Genomic DNA, 16,976 nt, shown 5'->3' on the forward strand with positions numbered 1-16,976 from the left:
ATAGCAATTTCATACATTACCAAAACTTTATCAAAAACTATACCATACATTACCAAAACTATAGATATTTCATACATTACCATAACTATAGCAATTGTTATTATGCAAAAACTAATGAAGAAATCATGTTAAGAATGCAAAAGGGCATAAATACCTGGAACAGGGGCGGCGAAAAAGCTTGGTGCGAAATAGGAGAATGGCAGCGGAGAGCAATGACAAGCGTTTCAAACGATTTTGATCGGCTCAAACTGTTTCTTATCGTCAAAAATGTGAAATGATCGATTTTGAGTTTAAACGGTGAAGAAACGAGGGAACTGAGAGGGGTGATCGCGGCGGGAGAAGAAAGTCGAAGAAGCAGCGTCTGCGCGAAGAAGACGATACTGTTCCAAAATTTTANTTTTTAACTGTGATAGGGGAATCTACCGCGGTTAAGTACTTAACCGCGGTNTATTATGGTTATATGNCGCGGTTTCACAGCAAACTGCGGCCTATAGTCATTAAAAAAATAACCTAAATGGCATTTTTGAAAATTATTTTTGCACTATATACCGCGGTTGCCCGCTGAACCGCGGTATATTCCTCGAAATATTTCAANTTATTTTTAAATTTTTTTCAGGTGGGAGGATATGCCGCGGTTCGCTGGGGAACCGCGGCATATGCCCCTGTCATTTCCAAGAAGGCAGTTGGAGAGAGTTATTGTATTCAGAACGTTACAGGGGTATATGCCGCGGTTCTCTGTGGAACCGCGGCATATACCCCTGCAACTTCTGAAATTCCCTGACTGATGGGTGACTGATGGGTTACTTCAGAAGTTACATGGGGTATATGCCGCGGTTCCCCAGATAACTGCGGCATATACCCCTGTAACGTTCTGAATACTTCTGTCTCCCCAGCTGCCTTCTTGGGAATGACAGGGGTATATGCCGCGGTTATCTGGGGAACCGCGACATATACCCCTGTAACTTCTGACATTCTCTGACTAAGTCAGCCCCTGTAATAAGTTGACTTGGGTATATGCCGCGGTTCCCCAAAGAACTGCGGCATATACCCCTGTTATTTCATTTTTTATTCAAACGTGGGTCAAAGGGGATGGTTGACTGGAGGATATGCCGCGATTCTTCTCTGAACCGCGGCATATTCTTTCGTTTTATTTACAGAACTGCCACCGCGCACCATTATGCTGCGGTTTCTGGTGAACCGTGGCATAATGTGCGCTGTAAAAACCCAATTTTTTACTAGTGCATGTTTAACAGGTTTGCTTAAATCAAAAAATTTTCTTGTAATGGACCTATTAGAGTTAGCTTTGAAACCAATGCCTTGTATGTTAATAACTCTACCAGTAGACTTTAATACAACATTCAAGTTATCTCTACCCTGAGTAAGTTTGGCTAGCATACTAGTCAAGTAATTTATTTTCTTTTCATGAGTAGGACATTTATCACATGCTTTTTCTATTGTAACAGTTTCAATTTTAATCTCTTTAGCAGACTTTAAGGCTTCATCTAATTCTTTCTATAACATTTTATTATCAGTGACAAGATTATTGATTCTATATTCATAATCTTTCCTATCAGAGTTAAGTCGATTAACCTTATACTGGAGTTGCATAGCTTCAGCATGAATTTCCTTGAAAGCATCCAGTAGTAGGTCATACTCGACTTCAATCGGTTCTTGTTCAAACTCTGTGTCACTGTCATAGTCAGCCAATGATGCTCCAAACATGTAGCAGATGTTGGACTCCTCTTCTTGATTATGATCTTCATCACTTGAAGTATCAGAGTCACTGTTTTCCCAAGCAATATAAGCTCCTTTTTGTTTTCTGCTCTTGTCTTGAGGAAACTTTCTATTGAATTTATGCTTTAGCTTCAGGTTTGGACACTCTGGTTTGATGTGTCCCTTTTTTCCACATTCGTAGCATTGTACAGTGCTTGACCTATGAGCTTTTCTAGCTTTGCTGTGACTTGCGTGGTTAGTAAGTTAACTATCATTTTTCACAAGTCGACTAAATTTTCTTACCACCATGGTCATCAATTCTTTGTCGTCCATCTCTGCATCTGATTCTTCCTCTGACTTTGAGGCTTTCTTGCTTGTTGTTTTAAGAGCAATGGACTTCTTCTCTTCAATATCCTCTTCGTCCTTCAGTCTACTAAGTTCTAACTCATGTTCTCTTAACTTGCCGAACAAGGTAGCCATATCCATGCTTGTAAGATCTGTGGACTCAGAGATTGTAGTGACTTTGGGTTGCCAGCTTCTAACAGCCCCACATCACCCTCTCCAATCTCTACCACCGCCTCACCTCCAGCGACATCGTCTAGGACAAGGTCATTAGCATTCGCGGCCACCACTTCAGGCCTTACGTGGTCGGCTGCTAGTGCTTCCCTCTACTGCCCTTTCTCCTCATCCCGTTCTCTCCCAACAGGATGGACACCCCCGCGCAGAACCTGTCCGATGGAAGGCTTGTGAAGGGAAGGTTCGTGGTGGTGAAGGCAATTAGGACAGGTGGAAGAACTGATACTACCTTGGTTCTAAGAGAACCAAGTCGAATCCTAGATACTGCTTCAGTTAAAGAGAACCAAGGCGAATCCTACTGACCTTTTACCTCGCCTGGATATGCCTCGGTTTCTAAACTGATGCCTATGGTCGAAAACAACTTATGTTTATTCCTTTAACTATACTAGTGAAGCAGGAAGAAAGGAAGAAAACGAATGAAACAGATGTGCAACTTAGGAACGGGACGAAACGTAAGGAGTCAAAAATTTTGAGAGAGAGGAAGGGATTTTGGGAAGAACGATGGAGGGTCGAAAAATTAGGAGGAATTTTAAGAGAAAAAACATGTAAAAAAATGTACGGAAAAAAAATGTTATCTTACGTTTTATACTCTTTTTTAATTTATTCTGCTTTCATAATTATATGTCTCTTTTAGACTCTTAAATTAATAAAAAAAGTTAAAAAAAAAAAAATATATATATATATATATATATATATATATATATATATATATATTACTGATTTTAAATTTATTCAAATAAAATTGGCCTGGTGAAAAAGTTGAAAAGAAGAAAAAGAGAAAAGAAAAATAAGAGAGGTGGTAAGAAAAGGAAAGGATGGGAAAAGTTGTAAGAAAAAAAAGGATTGTTCTTTTTTCGCTATAAACAAAACCAGTAATTAACATTTACTGATAAAAGAATATTATTCAAGTGAATTTGAATTTTTTATTTATTTTTTAATGTTAGGTAAACTAAAGAGACAGCACAACAAATTCAACACAAAATAAGGATTCTAAATTAATTAAACTCATAGAACTTGGACTCTATTCAAGTTATCTTATTACCATCACATCGTTTATTATTTATCAATTTAATATACATAAAATTTAAGCATACGTATCGCTGACTTTAATAAATTCCGCAGATAGATTTAGAATGAAAGCATGAAAACTTCTAATAGTGGTTTAAGTCACAAATAACTAGAAGATGACATTCCTGAGATATTGACCGACCTAATTGAAGTAATTATAACGAGTTAACAATCAAGAAAGAGTTGAAGTTAGACAACTTGAAAATAAAGGGTTAATTATTAGCTCTATTGATTTAGAACTTTGTGAGTTTTTGTATACAAATTAATTTTTTTAAACATTTACTCTATCCCATCGTTGACCAATTAGTCAAGATTTTCTGTAAGAATTTTAAATTTCTTACACTGGGTCTTTATATCTCACAATATCTAAATATTCCCTCCTATCTCTGCAAGTTTAAAGCATATCAGCTTTATAAAAAATATTGTATGTCAGTAGCTGTTTGGCCCATCATATTTTGTAAATTCTTTCATAATATAAATTATTTCATTATATTGTTTTTGTACTCAGTAGCTTGAATTCATGAACACTTTCTTCCGGCCATTAAAATTTTGGAGGTTATAATCCAGAAAATTAGTTCTCTATGTCCCCAGATTTATGAAGATACAATTTTAATTAGAAGAGCTTGTTCAAAATAAGTGATTTTATTTGCTAAAAATATATTTTCGAAAACAAAATCAATAAATAACACTAGTTTAACAAAGAATGATTAAATATTTGTCTTCTTAAAAAAAAAATCCATGATTTTCTTTGATTTTTTTATACTCCAGCTGTCCCATGGTAAAAAAAGTCCATGATTTTCTTTCATATATTTCCTCTTCCTATGGTAAAAAAATCTTTGCATCTTGATATTAGGATTGAGAAAAATCATAAACAGACGAATGAAAATTGCTCGTAACATCAAATGTCTCAAATTTACCCTTACCCTACAACACAAATTGAATTTCAAATAAAATCATTACAATTTTTATTATTTAAAAAAAAATATACATCATCTTAGAATTTATTTTATGCACAAATAAACATCTTGCCAACTGTGAGATCTTAAACAAAATTCAAAAAGTCTTATTTAAGGGCGCTGATGAATTTCTCTATTATGTTCCATGCATGTCAAGCTCTTATAGTAGAAGAAAGTATAAGTTAAAAGGAAAATAGAGTTAATTAGGAAAAATGATATAAGTGAAGATCTCCTTGAAAAGAAGGAAAAGAGAAATGAAGACAATCTCCATGAAGTAGATTAGTCCAACTTTTGAATGCCATGGCTGTGGGGAACACAACTAATCTGATTCGAACCATTATTTCCTAAAAGCTACAGCATGTGGACCAAAAAAATGAAGATATGATCATGTGGAAAAAGATCAAGAATTAATGTGATAAAATTTAATTTGAAGATTATACAGTTGAAACTTAGCAGCTATATATATTTATCAGTTCCTCCCTTGGGTATTTGAACTTTCTGAAGTTATAACTACTCCACCTGCTGCCTCGGACGTGGTACGTTGCTGAGTCTGTGAGTCTGATCACAATAACCAACCATAATAAACAATTGTCACCTTGTCTTCATCATTCAAATTCTAATCAATTAATAATCTCTATGGATATTTGGCTACTGATTACAATTCTATACTATAATATATACATACATATTAGTGTGTGCTTGTTGGAAGAAGTGAATAAGAAAATTCAAAACAAAACTGGTATCTAAACTATAAAACACTCAGATAGTACAGAGTTCATGACACAGATTAATTATACTTTAACATAACTGTCATATGGTAATAGCAAACAGATTTTATAATTAGATTAAAAAACACATCCATTTTTTTAAAGAATGCAGAAAACACATTGAAAAGAGTTTGCAGGTGATCTGTAAAAAGAAAAAAAGTTAACTTGTTTCGGTTACTGCACAGATTTGTTTAATATTAAAAACTTACAGCAGTGGTAGTATGTGTCAAACATGCAGTGTGGGCCAATGCATGGAAGCAAGATCATTTGACTGGTTCTTTAAAGAATTTAACCACTAGAATATTTTTTTTTTCCTATTGAAACCACATGCATTCACTGTTACTTTACATGATGACCCTCTCCCTCTGTCATGACTTTCTTCCACATTGACCCATACATTATACGGTTCATGGCACAACCGAGACAGCTCATTCACATGGGGCTGGGGTTGCCCATGTGGACCCCTATGGCCACATGTTACAGCCAAATCATAATATATATTGTGTGTCAGTAAGTGCATCATAATTCATAAATCTCTGTGCACCTCTCTCTTTCACTCCACTCTCCTCTCCTCTGTGTGGCCATGTGTGTATGCATACATTTAAGTCATATACATATAAAATGGAAGTTAAGGGTGTCCAATATAAGAAGCCTAACCAAATTTAGAATCAACAATACATGCATCAACAATGCAGTTTTTTTTTCTATATCAGTAAATGCATTATTTAAAAGTTTCTGTATATATAAAGTTTGAATGAAATTAGTTTATTAGAGAAGAGAAAAGGAATAGTACCACTAGGGGAAGGAGGGGGTTGCCTTATTGGAAGTTGTTGCAACTGAGGTGGTGGACGATATGCAGAAAATGAGGGTTCCATTGGTGTAGGGTAGTATAGATAAGAGGGTCCAGCTGGTATGCGATGTGGTTGGGGTGTGGAAAAGGTAGTTCTTGGTGCTTGCACAGAATATCCATAGTAATACGGGGAACCCATGGTGGAGGAGGATGGTCCATAGAGTTGTTGGTAGTATTGTGGTTGCTGAATTTGTGGGTTATACAATGTGGCCTGTGCTCACACAAATGTGCACAATCATTAACTAAGCAAAATGTTACACAACTGTTCTCCATTATTTGCAACCAACCTGACATCATTAAAAAATAAACTACATGTTCTTAATTGATTGGAGGGAGAAAAGATGCTTACTTGATGGTACCCATAATCAGGGGTGTAGGTAGGGTAGCTGCAAAGAGATTTGAAAGCAATTTAATCACCAAGCAAATATGGAAGGAAATACGTTAATGCAGAGGTGCATTTGTTTCTTTGAGAAGCAATGCTCAAAATGGAACACTCCTATTGTTGTGGACTGACACTGAACTTAACATGTTAGGTTTTCCCAGCAAAACCAGTGAGGAAAAAAAACCATTAATATTAGTTGTCATGTGGGACCCCTAAATTCATCAATGTGTAATGAGAGTTAGTGCTTTTGCGTTTGGTATGTATGGCATGGTATGGTATGATATGATATGCATGGTCCTTGAGATTGAATTAGTTATGACTGATTCAGTGATGAGACTCTTTTTTGTGGCTCAGGAATTATGAACATGTAGTTGCCCCCATCAAGCAGAAAAAGGAAGGAATAAAGCAATATATATAAAGAATGGTCAAGGTAGCATCCAATGATATGAAATTTTGCATGCACATAAAAGTATAAACTATGCTGCCTCGTTGGAACTGACAGAGTAGAGTTTAAGGAAGGAAATTTCTGATAGAACGTATAAAGAACTATCAACTATTATTTGGTAGAAGTTTCTAGCTGATTCAAAAAGTTGAACCACCCGCTCAAAATCTTATTATTTTATTTTGCAGTATAATATCTTCAGCTTTACGATTAAGAAAGAGACAGTAAAATTCAATACCCTACACTGTAGAGACATAGAAGAGAAAAGATTCGGCTAATGTTAATATATCTCATTCAAATAAAACTAATTAACTACGACATAAAAACGTTACTTTTTTTTTTTTTTTTTACAATTGAAGAAAAAGAGGTTTGAAACACCTGAGAGAAAGAACAAAGAAGAAAAGTTGTAAATAGAAACAAATAAAGTAACACTGTTCATCTTCAACATTTCTTTGTTCTGGCTTTCTGCGGTTACATTGCATCCAAAAACTTAAGTTTGTATACTGTGTGTCCTACTCGTACAATCCTCAGAAAATGAAAGAAGTTAACATAAGAGTAATTTCCCTTCTGTTTTTGTTTATCCGTTGATGGTCTTTTAAGAGTACTTTTTAATTTACCAACTAATACACCATAAGACAACAATAACATTGCTGGTGAGAAAATGACTTGATGGTACAGGACATGCAAAAGTACCGAGAGCTGAGGGATTTTATTATGTACAAGATTATAAAACAAATTTATTGACGCAGGACCACTATATATCACACATAAAAAAGAAAAATGTACATGCATTGCCACGGATTAAATATCCATTGATCTGTACCTGTTGTCATCCATATTTCTACTATTACCATAGATGCATCATCAATTACATAAGTTACAAAGTAATGTTTCTCATCGATAGGTAAAATCTACAAGCACCCTATCTTCTTAGGCCTTCTTTAATTTATGACATTAATAACTCAACAATATTGTCTCTGAATCGCAACACTCCTCTTTAAAAGACACGAAAACCTAACCCCCCACATCTCTATTTTACCCCTATGTCAGGTTGTAGTGCGAAAAATGTAGTTTTTTTTTCTTCCTTCAAGATTCAACATACATAGAAAAGCTTAAACTAGAACATAAAATGAGTCATATTGGTCTTTATTTGAAAACATGTTTTGCCAATGAGTAATCTCTATCAGAAACACAAGATATGCGATAATCCGACCGGTCACTTTTAGTATATCCCTTCTTTCAATAATTTTTTTTTACGTAATAAATGTAATTTCTTATTATTATTTTGACAGTTGGTGTAGTAGTTGATCAAGTGATGAGATTGGAGGGAATGAAATTGAATTGATTGAGGTTTTGAATGTGGTGGTAGTTAAAAAAAAAAAAAAAAAAAAAAAAAAAAAAAAAAAAAGAGGAAGCAAACTAGGGGGAGGAAATGCACATGATGGTTGTTGAAAGTTTGGCCTTGTGTGTACTTTTAATGGTGATATGATACGTGAGGATTTTCACGCTGTCACCAAGACCTACTGTAATTGGGGGGGAGCAGTCAAGCGACATATGTAGACAGCAATGTGTGCGTCTATATGCAGTTCTCAATTAATACAATGGACCAGTTTCTTTGACTGTGAGTGACAGACATGGGTAATAATAAATGCCCACAGTAAATGTACAAAGCTAACTCACTAACCCATATGGCGGGTACACCAGCGGTGGAGGTGGTGGCGGCGGCGGCGGTGCTAGTGCCGGTGCTCCTGCCCCCGGCACACCACTGTATGAAGCTGTTCCCGGTGCTCCTCCTTGGAATGTACCTCTTCCTGCATTACCACCCCCACAACACAACCACAAATTTGATCAAGGAACAAAACATTATGTTATATATATATATGTATATTATCCTATGTATAATAGTAATATGTGATATTCTGATAATGATGATGATGTTCATAACATTGGAAGAATGAAAATGCATATAAAATAATTAACCTCTTGGTGGTGATGGTCTAGGTCTTCCGAGAGAAGCAATGTTACAATTTGCTCTTCTTCCATCTATCACTGGGTTTGGATCAGCACATGCCCTTCTAGCTGATTCTGGATCACGGAATGTTACCTGTTATATGGGACATGTTTTTGTGTGTAATGAGGATCAAATCAAACAACACATATGTTGCAGTGAAAGAGAATCAAGTTTGAGGCAGAGTAAAGAGTTAGAAAGATATATAGAGAGAGAGAGAAAGAAACATACGAATCCGTAGCCTTTAGATTTTCCTGTGTTCTTATCAGTGATAATGACAGCTTCAAGAATCTCACCAAACTGCTCAAAATATTTGCGCATTTCTTCGGTTGGAGTCTCCCAAGCTAGGCCTCCAACGAAGACCTTAGTGAACGTTGTGTCTCCGAACTGTGATCGGTAATGTGGGTAAGCCATGGTGCCAAGGGAAGAAAAAGGTGTCCTTGTTTATGCATGAAAGCTAGTTAAGCTCAAAAGGGTGTCTTGTTTCTTCTGATCTCTACTTATTGACTTGTCACTGCCATTTTCTCTTCTGGTTTTCTGCTCTCTCTCTCTTTCTCTCTGTGTGACCGTGTCTTGTATTTGTCCTACTTCACCATTCAACAACGCCCCTTCACGACACAAGAATCATTGAATTTGAAGAGAAGCTGAGGGAAAGGGGTGGTGGGTATGGTTTATGATGGTGTGGTATCGTTATTATTTGATGGTTGTTTGTGACAGAGGAGTTAGTTAATTAAAACAAAAATATACGAAAAGGAAAAAATAATTAAAAAAAGTGAGTTGTTTTATAAATATATATATATATAATTTATTGTTTTAAGGGAAAAGGAAAAGGGAGTTAGAAAAAGGGTGGTGGTGGAGGAGAGAGAAAGAGATCTGACAGCTGCAAACTCTAATTTGCTGGCCAAAGAGAGAAGGAAGAGATGGTGTGGGCTTTGTAGTATATCACAAGTGACAGCTGCGTTACTATCTCACTTGAAGTGTTTCCCCTCTGTCTCTGCATTAATATACTCTCCCACCATCCAATCAATTTTCCATTTTGACTTAAACAACTCTTATTTCCTTGTCCTTCTCTCCTTCTCCCCTCATTTCTCATTCTTTTTCCCAATACATTACACACCACCCTAGCTTATCTTCGCTTTCAAACATGGATCTTATATTCTCTTCTTTATAAAACAAATGTTTATCCCTGCTAATAAGCAAAAGGGTAGGAAGGATTAGTTCCAATAATGCGAGTTTGAATGTTTATTAGGAGAAGTATTCACTAACCAAATTTTGAACACATCTTTGTGTATCATATTGATTATACAAAGAATAATTGTGAGGAAAAAAACAAAAAAAAAGGGTACTCGTTAAAATGTTAGTTTTCCAACAACAAAAGATATGGACCCTCTGATCATGATCAGATGGTTCTTTTTACATGAAAAGAAGAAGTTGTGTGATGTATATAATAAGCAAGAGGGTGTGCGTGCTCTCGTTGGCAGCTTTGGTCTACAGACATGGAATGAAGCAGATCAAATTTTTACTCAGTCCGCTTCCTTTTTCCAAAATGTTTGTTGCAGCAAAAGTTATGCGCATATGAGATATAGATATAGACATTGATGTACAAAGCAAAAACAATAATTTCAATATCAATTTGACTTAACTTTTGTTGGTTAATTATATTTGATCATAGATCATGTGCTCGGGTAATTAACTGGACCAATCATGTTTACACCTTTTGTTCTTTATGTTGGGACCAAACTATATCCCACATGACCCCAAATCCGCTAATCATAAGCTATTACCAGCAAATCAACCAGAATGAAAGGGAACAGTTACAGTTAGGTTTGAAAGAAAGGATATACTTTTGTTCTTTATTAATTCATTTATCTGTTCTTTTTAATTTTCGGTTGAAGGTTGGTGATTATTGCTGGATTGGAAGCCATTTTCCGGCTACAATGAAAACAAAATAAAGACTGTTAAGAGCTATAATGTAGATCCATCACCATCGTTTCATTCCTTCATCAATCATCATTAGCAGTTGTTAACACCAAGCTAATAATATTCCTCTTATTTTATAGCTAATGGTAGACCATTATCTTGTCCACAACCCACCACCCTCAAAGTCACACCTCCTGCCACCAAATTAACAACTTTATTCAATTCAACTATGAATTTCTTTTACCTTATATTTTATATAAACATCTCTCCTCCCACTTCCAAAGTCTTAGTTGGACCTTACATCAAAATATTGTGGAATTGAATTTCATCTTTTAAATAGTCTATGTCACAATCTATGTGAATGAAACTATTAACTAACTACTGATCTCATCTGCAAATATCTGATATTGCACACTTCATTCAATCATGAACGTGAAGGTGTGTTAGAAATTGGTTAAGGTTGAATTATACATAAAGATTTAAGTTTTGAGTGCGGATCTAGTGTTTAAGATACCCTAGTTCATCCAAAATGATCATGTATAATGTTTTTATGACAGTGAAAGAAGACCACTAGCTATGAAGACATACAGCACCCCCACAAACAACAGAGTAACAAACACATACACACACATAGAGAAAGAAAGAGGCAGAAGGAGTCATTATCTTGCTTGTTGCCAGCGTTAGGGACGAGGAGACAGCTATAAGGACCCTGTGGTTTTTATGTTAAAAAAACCCTGCAAAACAAACGAGTCCGTGAACTGGCAGTCCTCTCCACGTGGGGTCATATCAGTGTTGAAGAACTATGAGCTGGATTTCCATCTACTCTCTTTTATACTCAAGGGATTTTGAGAAGAACTTTCACATTATTTATACATGACCCCCCAACCTGCCCTTCATCAACCAACTCCCACCAATCAATCTTCATTTTTAACCCTTCCAATATCATTTCTTCTTTTCTTTCTCATACACAAGGTTTTATCGCAAACACCTTGCATGCATTCATATTCTCCTCTTAAGTCCTCCTCATGCTTTCTTCTTTTGCCCAGCATTCACTCCACAATGTTCAATCATGCAGTCTTCATCATACCACCAAATCACCAATTGTCAACTTCACTCTACTTCATATACATAACTTATAAATAAAAATGCATATATTCTCTCCCCTTTCAAACACTTGACATCGTTACCTTTTTGTCACAAACTAAGATAAAGACCTTTCTCAATCTAATCAGCTAAAGATAGAAGCTTCCGTAATAATGCCTAAAATTGATTATACCTAATGACAAATTTTGCTAAGAGATTCAGCTAGAGAGAGCAGACAGATTCTGGGCACAGTAGAATTTGAGGGTGGGAAGTTAGTAGGGCTCAAAGCAATTGGGGTTGTCATTTACATGATTGCAACTGTAACTAACAAATGTGAAGAGGGTTTTAATTATTGCAAAGTTTTTATGTGGTGCACAACTCAATATTCAACCTCACAGTCCCAGCCTTGTCCCTTAAGTACAGTGACTTGTATAATGTAGTGCTGCAACATCAACATCACAATGCAATTTAAATGAATAGCAGGGGATTCAGATACACTTTTGATGTGTCTCAATCTCATTTACCTATGAAAAACAAAAATTAACAGGACCTTGTAGGAAATGGGACTGTGAAAATCTATTTTACCCTCTTTTGTGTATTTGGTCATAAAAATGTGAAGATGTGGAAGTTATATTCTTGGCAATTATAAAGCCATGGCAAACATATTCCTTGTTTCTTTTGGCAGACCAAAAGTAAAAGGAAATAAATGAAAGCTTGAATTATATATACTGAGACATGATCCACCTTACCAACTTACTATGGTCCTCTAATGAAGTGAGCCTGACTAAGAGTTCTTCCCAGTCCCCCTACTACTTTTCTAGCTCAAAAAGGAAAAGGGTCAACCAAAGATGTTATATGATTACATATATACTTATATACTCTTCTTTCTAACAAAGTTTTGATGGGTTAATGATGTATTAATAATAAAAGCAATTATCATATAGTAGAATAAGCTTAATTTGAAATTGATCAATTCAACTGTGTTTATATAGTTATACACATTTCAATAATGCATGGACAAGAGACTATTTTGTTTCACAAATTTACCTTCTATAACATACTAAGTTGCTCAAAAAAGAAATTTAATGGTTTGTTCTTTGTATGGTATATGGTTAAGTCAATGATCTTATACATATATAGGATGAGAGAAAAAGAGATACTGTTAAAATTGTTTATATTTTGTGAAAATTTTCTTGTAAATATTTAGTTGAATTTTGATAAATATACGGGGAAATAATTTTTGTGAATGTAAAAAAAAAAGTTATATATTTTCATCTCGTAGGATTCTATGGGAATGATAATTTGATTAATTTTTCTGCTTGGAGAATTATTTTCATTTGATACTAGACTCAAAATTTGATGTCCCATGCCCAAATTACCTTTTTTATGGACATGATTGATTTCGAAAAGAAAAAGTATATACTTTTGTTTTGTATTATGATTAATAATTACAAAAATAGTATCTTGTTTTTCTTTTATTTTTTCCGAATTTGTTCAACAGACAATGAAACAGCTGATAGATTTCATAAATACCTGCAAGTCTTTGAAATTATATCAAATTTAAAAATATAAAAAACCTTTTTTAAAATTTATATGTATCTTAAGAAATTAAGAATGAAATGAGATGTTTTTATTGTAAAATAAATGAATAAATTATTTTATACTAAAATGAAAAGAGGGAAAGGTTGAAGAATATGAGATGCCTGATGTAGACAAAGTCATGTGACCCATTGAAAATAGCTAAATAAAAAGTCTTCTCCCAAAGTCATTTGGCACACTGAACTAAAAAAGCATATGAAGAAAGATTTTGGTGTTCGAGTAGATAAAGAAAGTTACTCACTTTTAAGAGTGATTATTTGAAAGCTGAGATATTTATTGTCAAGAAATCAATATTATGGCATCTTCACCATTATTATATTTTTTTTAAGAAAAAGATATGTTAAATATTTTTTTTTCCCAGTTTTGGTTAGGAATATTCAAAATGGTCCCGATTTTATTTTTTTTTCAATGTAGTCTTAAAGAACGTAATTGTGTTCAATTTAGTCCTTTTTCTGTTCAATGTAGTCCTAAAGAACTTAATTTGTGTTCAATTTAGTCCTTTTTACAAATTCCGTGAACCACCTACAAGGACTAAATTGAACATAAATTATGTTCTTTAGGACTACATTAAACAGAAAAAAGACTAAATTGAACACAGTTATGATCTTTAGGATCACATTGAACCAAAAAATAAAATGGGACCATTTCGAATATTCGTAACCAAAATTGGGACCAAAAGAGGTATTTAACCAAAAAGATATCTAATCAAATTCACAATGTGGGATTTCAGAAAGAATAAAATATGTTTTTATTTTTAAATTAATTAAAAATATTGATTTTAGTCTTTCTAAAAATGTATGCGTTTTTAATCTCTATAATCTAACAAAAACGTGTGTCTTTCTTTCTTAATAAGACACTAAAATTAAATTAGGTTTGAGGAATATAAAGAGTAAAGATACATAAAATATTAAAATCAATTATTCAAAATATTTTTGGAGATAATATATAATAAGTTTTTATTTGTTTTTAAAGAAAATAAAATAAAATAAAATAAAATTCTTTTTATCATCGGATGAATAAAATACGCTAAATGTATTTACTAAAAAGACAAATTAATAGTCATTAAAATATCATTTATTCTGTTTTTAGTTTTTGTTTTCCTATGGAGTAAAATATGATGACCTTTTGAAAATGAGATTGTATTGTGATATGAATGAAAATAGTTCTATATGTGTTTCCTTCAGTAGATATATTCTTCTGAACCATGCATGGAACTTTTTTCGTCTCCATATTTTCTTTGTGCATTTCATAAATAAGAAAAAAATTTATTTTATTTTTAAAATTATATAATTCTAAAGTATTTTTTAGGTTAAATATATGTTTTAGTCCTCATATTTGTTTCTCATTCTCAATTAGGTCCTCATGTTTTTTTTTGTCCCAATTGCATCCTAATATTTGTAAATTTGAGGAATTAAGCCCTCTCCGTTTTTTTTTGTCCCAATTGCATCCTAATATTTGTAAATTTGAGGCAATTAAGCCCTCTCAATTGACCTACGATGTTAGTGGCCAGTTAACGGAGAGGGCTTAATTGCTTCAAATTTACAAATATTAGGATGCAATTGGGACAAAAAAAAACATGAGGACCTAATTGAGAATGGGGAACAAATATAAGGACTAAAACATATATTTAACCTATTTTTTATAAATAAAACGATTTTGAATTATATAATTTTAAAATTATTTTTATTTCCAAAATGTGTAATTTATTTTCCTTTATTTTTAAACTGTATAATAAAAGTTTTTATTAACTTTTGTAATCTTTAAACTTTTATATTTCTATATTATACCATCTGAAAGTTAATTTGTGAATAAAAAAACCTTTTAGATTACAGAATTTAAAAATAATTTTTTCCCATAAAATACTTTTAGTGTGATATGAAATTTTTTCTTTTGAATTGAATAATTTAAAAATTATTATTTTTATTTCTGAATTAAGTAACATGAATTTCAAGTTACATCTAAAATTTTTCATGAAAAAATACTTCTGAATTGTTGAATCCATTTTTTTCTCTTTAAATCCATTCATGATATAACACATGGCGACAACGGTAACAATTTGATCTTTTAATCACCCTTATGGGGGAGTGTGCACATGGAATGTATGGAGTGTATAAAGAAATGGCAATAAGATGGATCATTTATTGGGACATTTCGTCCAGTAGCACCATGATTTCAATCTGCACCTCCATATAAATTATTTTAATCCTTGAACCACTGTATCTTGACCATTTATTTAATTTAACACTTACTGGAATATAAAATTGCATACCAGATTATAGAAAATAAAATTTCATACTAGATTATAGAATTTATAATGAAATGTGTATTTCAAAATATAAATTTTGTATTTCTGTATATTTTGTAATATATTTTTTATTTTTTATTTTGGAATTAAAAATAAAAGTAAAAAGTTAATATTACATATTGAATATTTTAGAATATAAATTTTACATCTCACAATATACTTTTTGATACATAAAATTTAAGATGTTTAATTTTTTTTATTGTATAATTCGAAACATTTTTGAGTTACCGACAGCAGAACTGAAACTAAATTTTTTATAAATTGGAGGGTAATTTAGAATTTTTAAATTTAGGGAGCTGCAGGACAAAATTATGAGACTGCATGAAGAATTTGCCCATTTGTTGTGGAACCAATAAGAACGTTTCAAAATGGACATACATACAAATTGGGTTGGTCACATTGCGCTTGAGCTAAAACCAGTGCTTTACGAACTCTCCATTTTACTCAATGTTTAGCATATTTGAAAAATGAAAAGTATTTTATAAACTACTAATTTTTAACACAAAATTATTCTTGGTACGAGAATGAAAAAGGGTTGGTGTGTTATTCGGGTGAAAGTCTTGATATAGGCATAGACATAATTGTCGATTATACATAGACATAATTTTATTTTATTTTTTTACTTTTCCAAGATGAAAGAGTTTAAATAAATAAGGAAAAAAAGATAATTACTTTTTGCATAATATTTATCGAAGGGAAGCCACATGTTCTTCAAGAACCCATTTTAGATGGTTTGTAACATTTTAGGAAGACTTAAGTGATTATTATGAATTTTCTTTTGTTAATAAAAACAAAAGCATTCCACAAGTACAAATTGTAAAATGTGGTAGACGTACGCCATTATAATGATCCATGATCTCTTCAAAAAATAAGGACAAAGACGAAAACAATACATGTTTCACATTAACTTTCCCTGTATTTTTTTGAACGTTTGAGTATGGAAAATTTATCTTAGCCCCTCAACTTTCAAAAATCAACATAAATAGAAATCTATTTATTTCAAATTCTAAATCTTCTATTTATTTGCATGCCTTGTCTCTAAATTAGCATAAACAAACAAAAGCTAGTAAGCAAGTTGCAAGGGCTAAGAATTTAGTAATAAAGTTAAAAGGTTTCCATAAAATAGCATCACTAGAAGAAAAGTATTTGAACAGGGAGTATTATATATATATATATATATATATATATATATATGTATATTCTCGAATTATGACATCTCTCATACTTTATTTACATATCTACTCTTCAATCACAGATAGAATTTGATTTTATATATATTACCTTTATAGCAGTGAAGCATACAACAA

At 32.9% G+C, this 16,976-nt stretch overlaps 1 protein-coding gene across 1 annotated transcript; it reads right to left on the minus strand.

Moving 5' to 3' along the window:
• Positions 1-4,546: 4,546 nt before the first annotated feature.
• LOC106763122 (RNA-binding protein 38) lies at positions 4,547-9,505 on the minus strand. The gene is made up of 6 exons (XM_014647315.2): positions 8,994-9,505; positions 8,735-8,858; positions 8,439-8,565; positions 6,280-6,316; positions 5,874-6,141; positions 4,547-4,871 (listed from the first exon to the last, which is right to left on the minus strand). Exons 1-6 carry the CDS (start codon positions 9,174-9,176, stop codon positions 4,783-4,785), a joined length of 828 nt encoding a protein of 275 aa, XP_014502801.1. The 5' UTR covers positions 9,177-9,505; the 3' UTR covers positions 4,547-4,782.
• Between the last annotated feature and the right edge of the window lie 7,471 nt (positions 9,506-16,976).

This window comes from Vigna radiata, chromosome 6, assembly GCF_000741045.1.
Source record: "Vigna radiata var. radiata cultivar VC1973A chromosome 6, Vradiata_ver6, whole genome shotgun sequence".
NCBI lineage: Eukaryota > Viridiplantae > Streptophyta > Magnoliopsida > Fabales > Fabaceae > Vigna > Vigna radiata.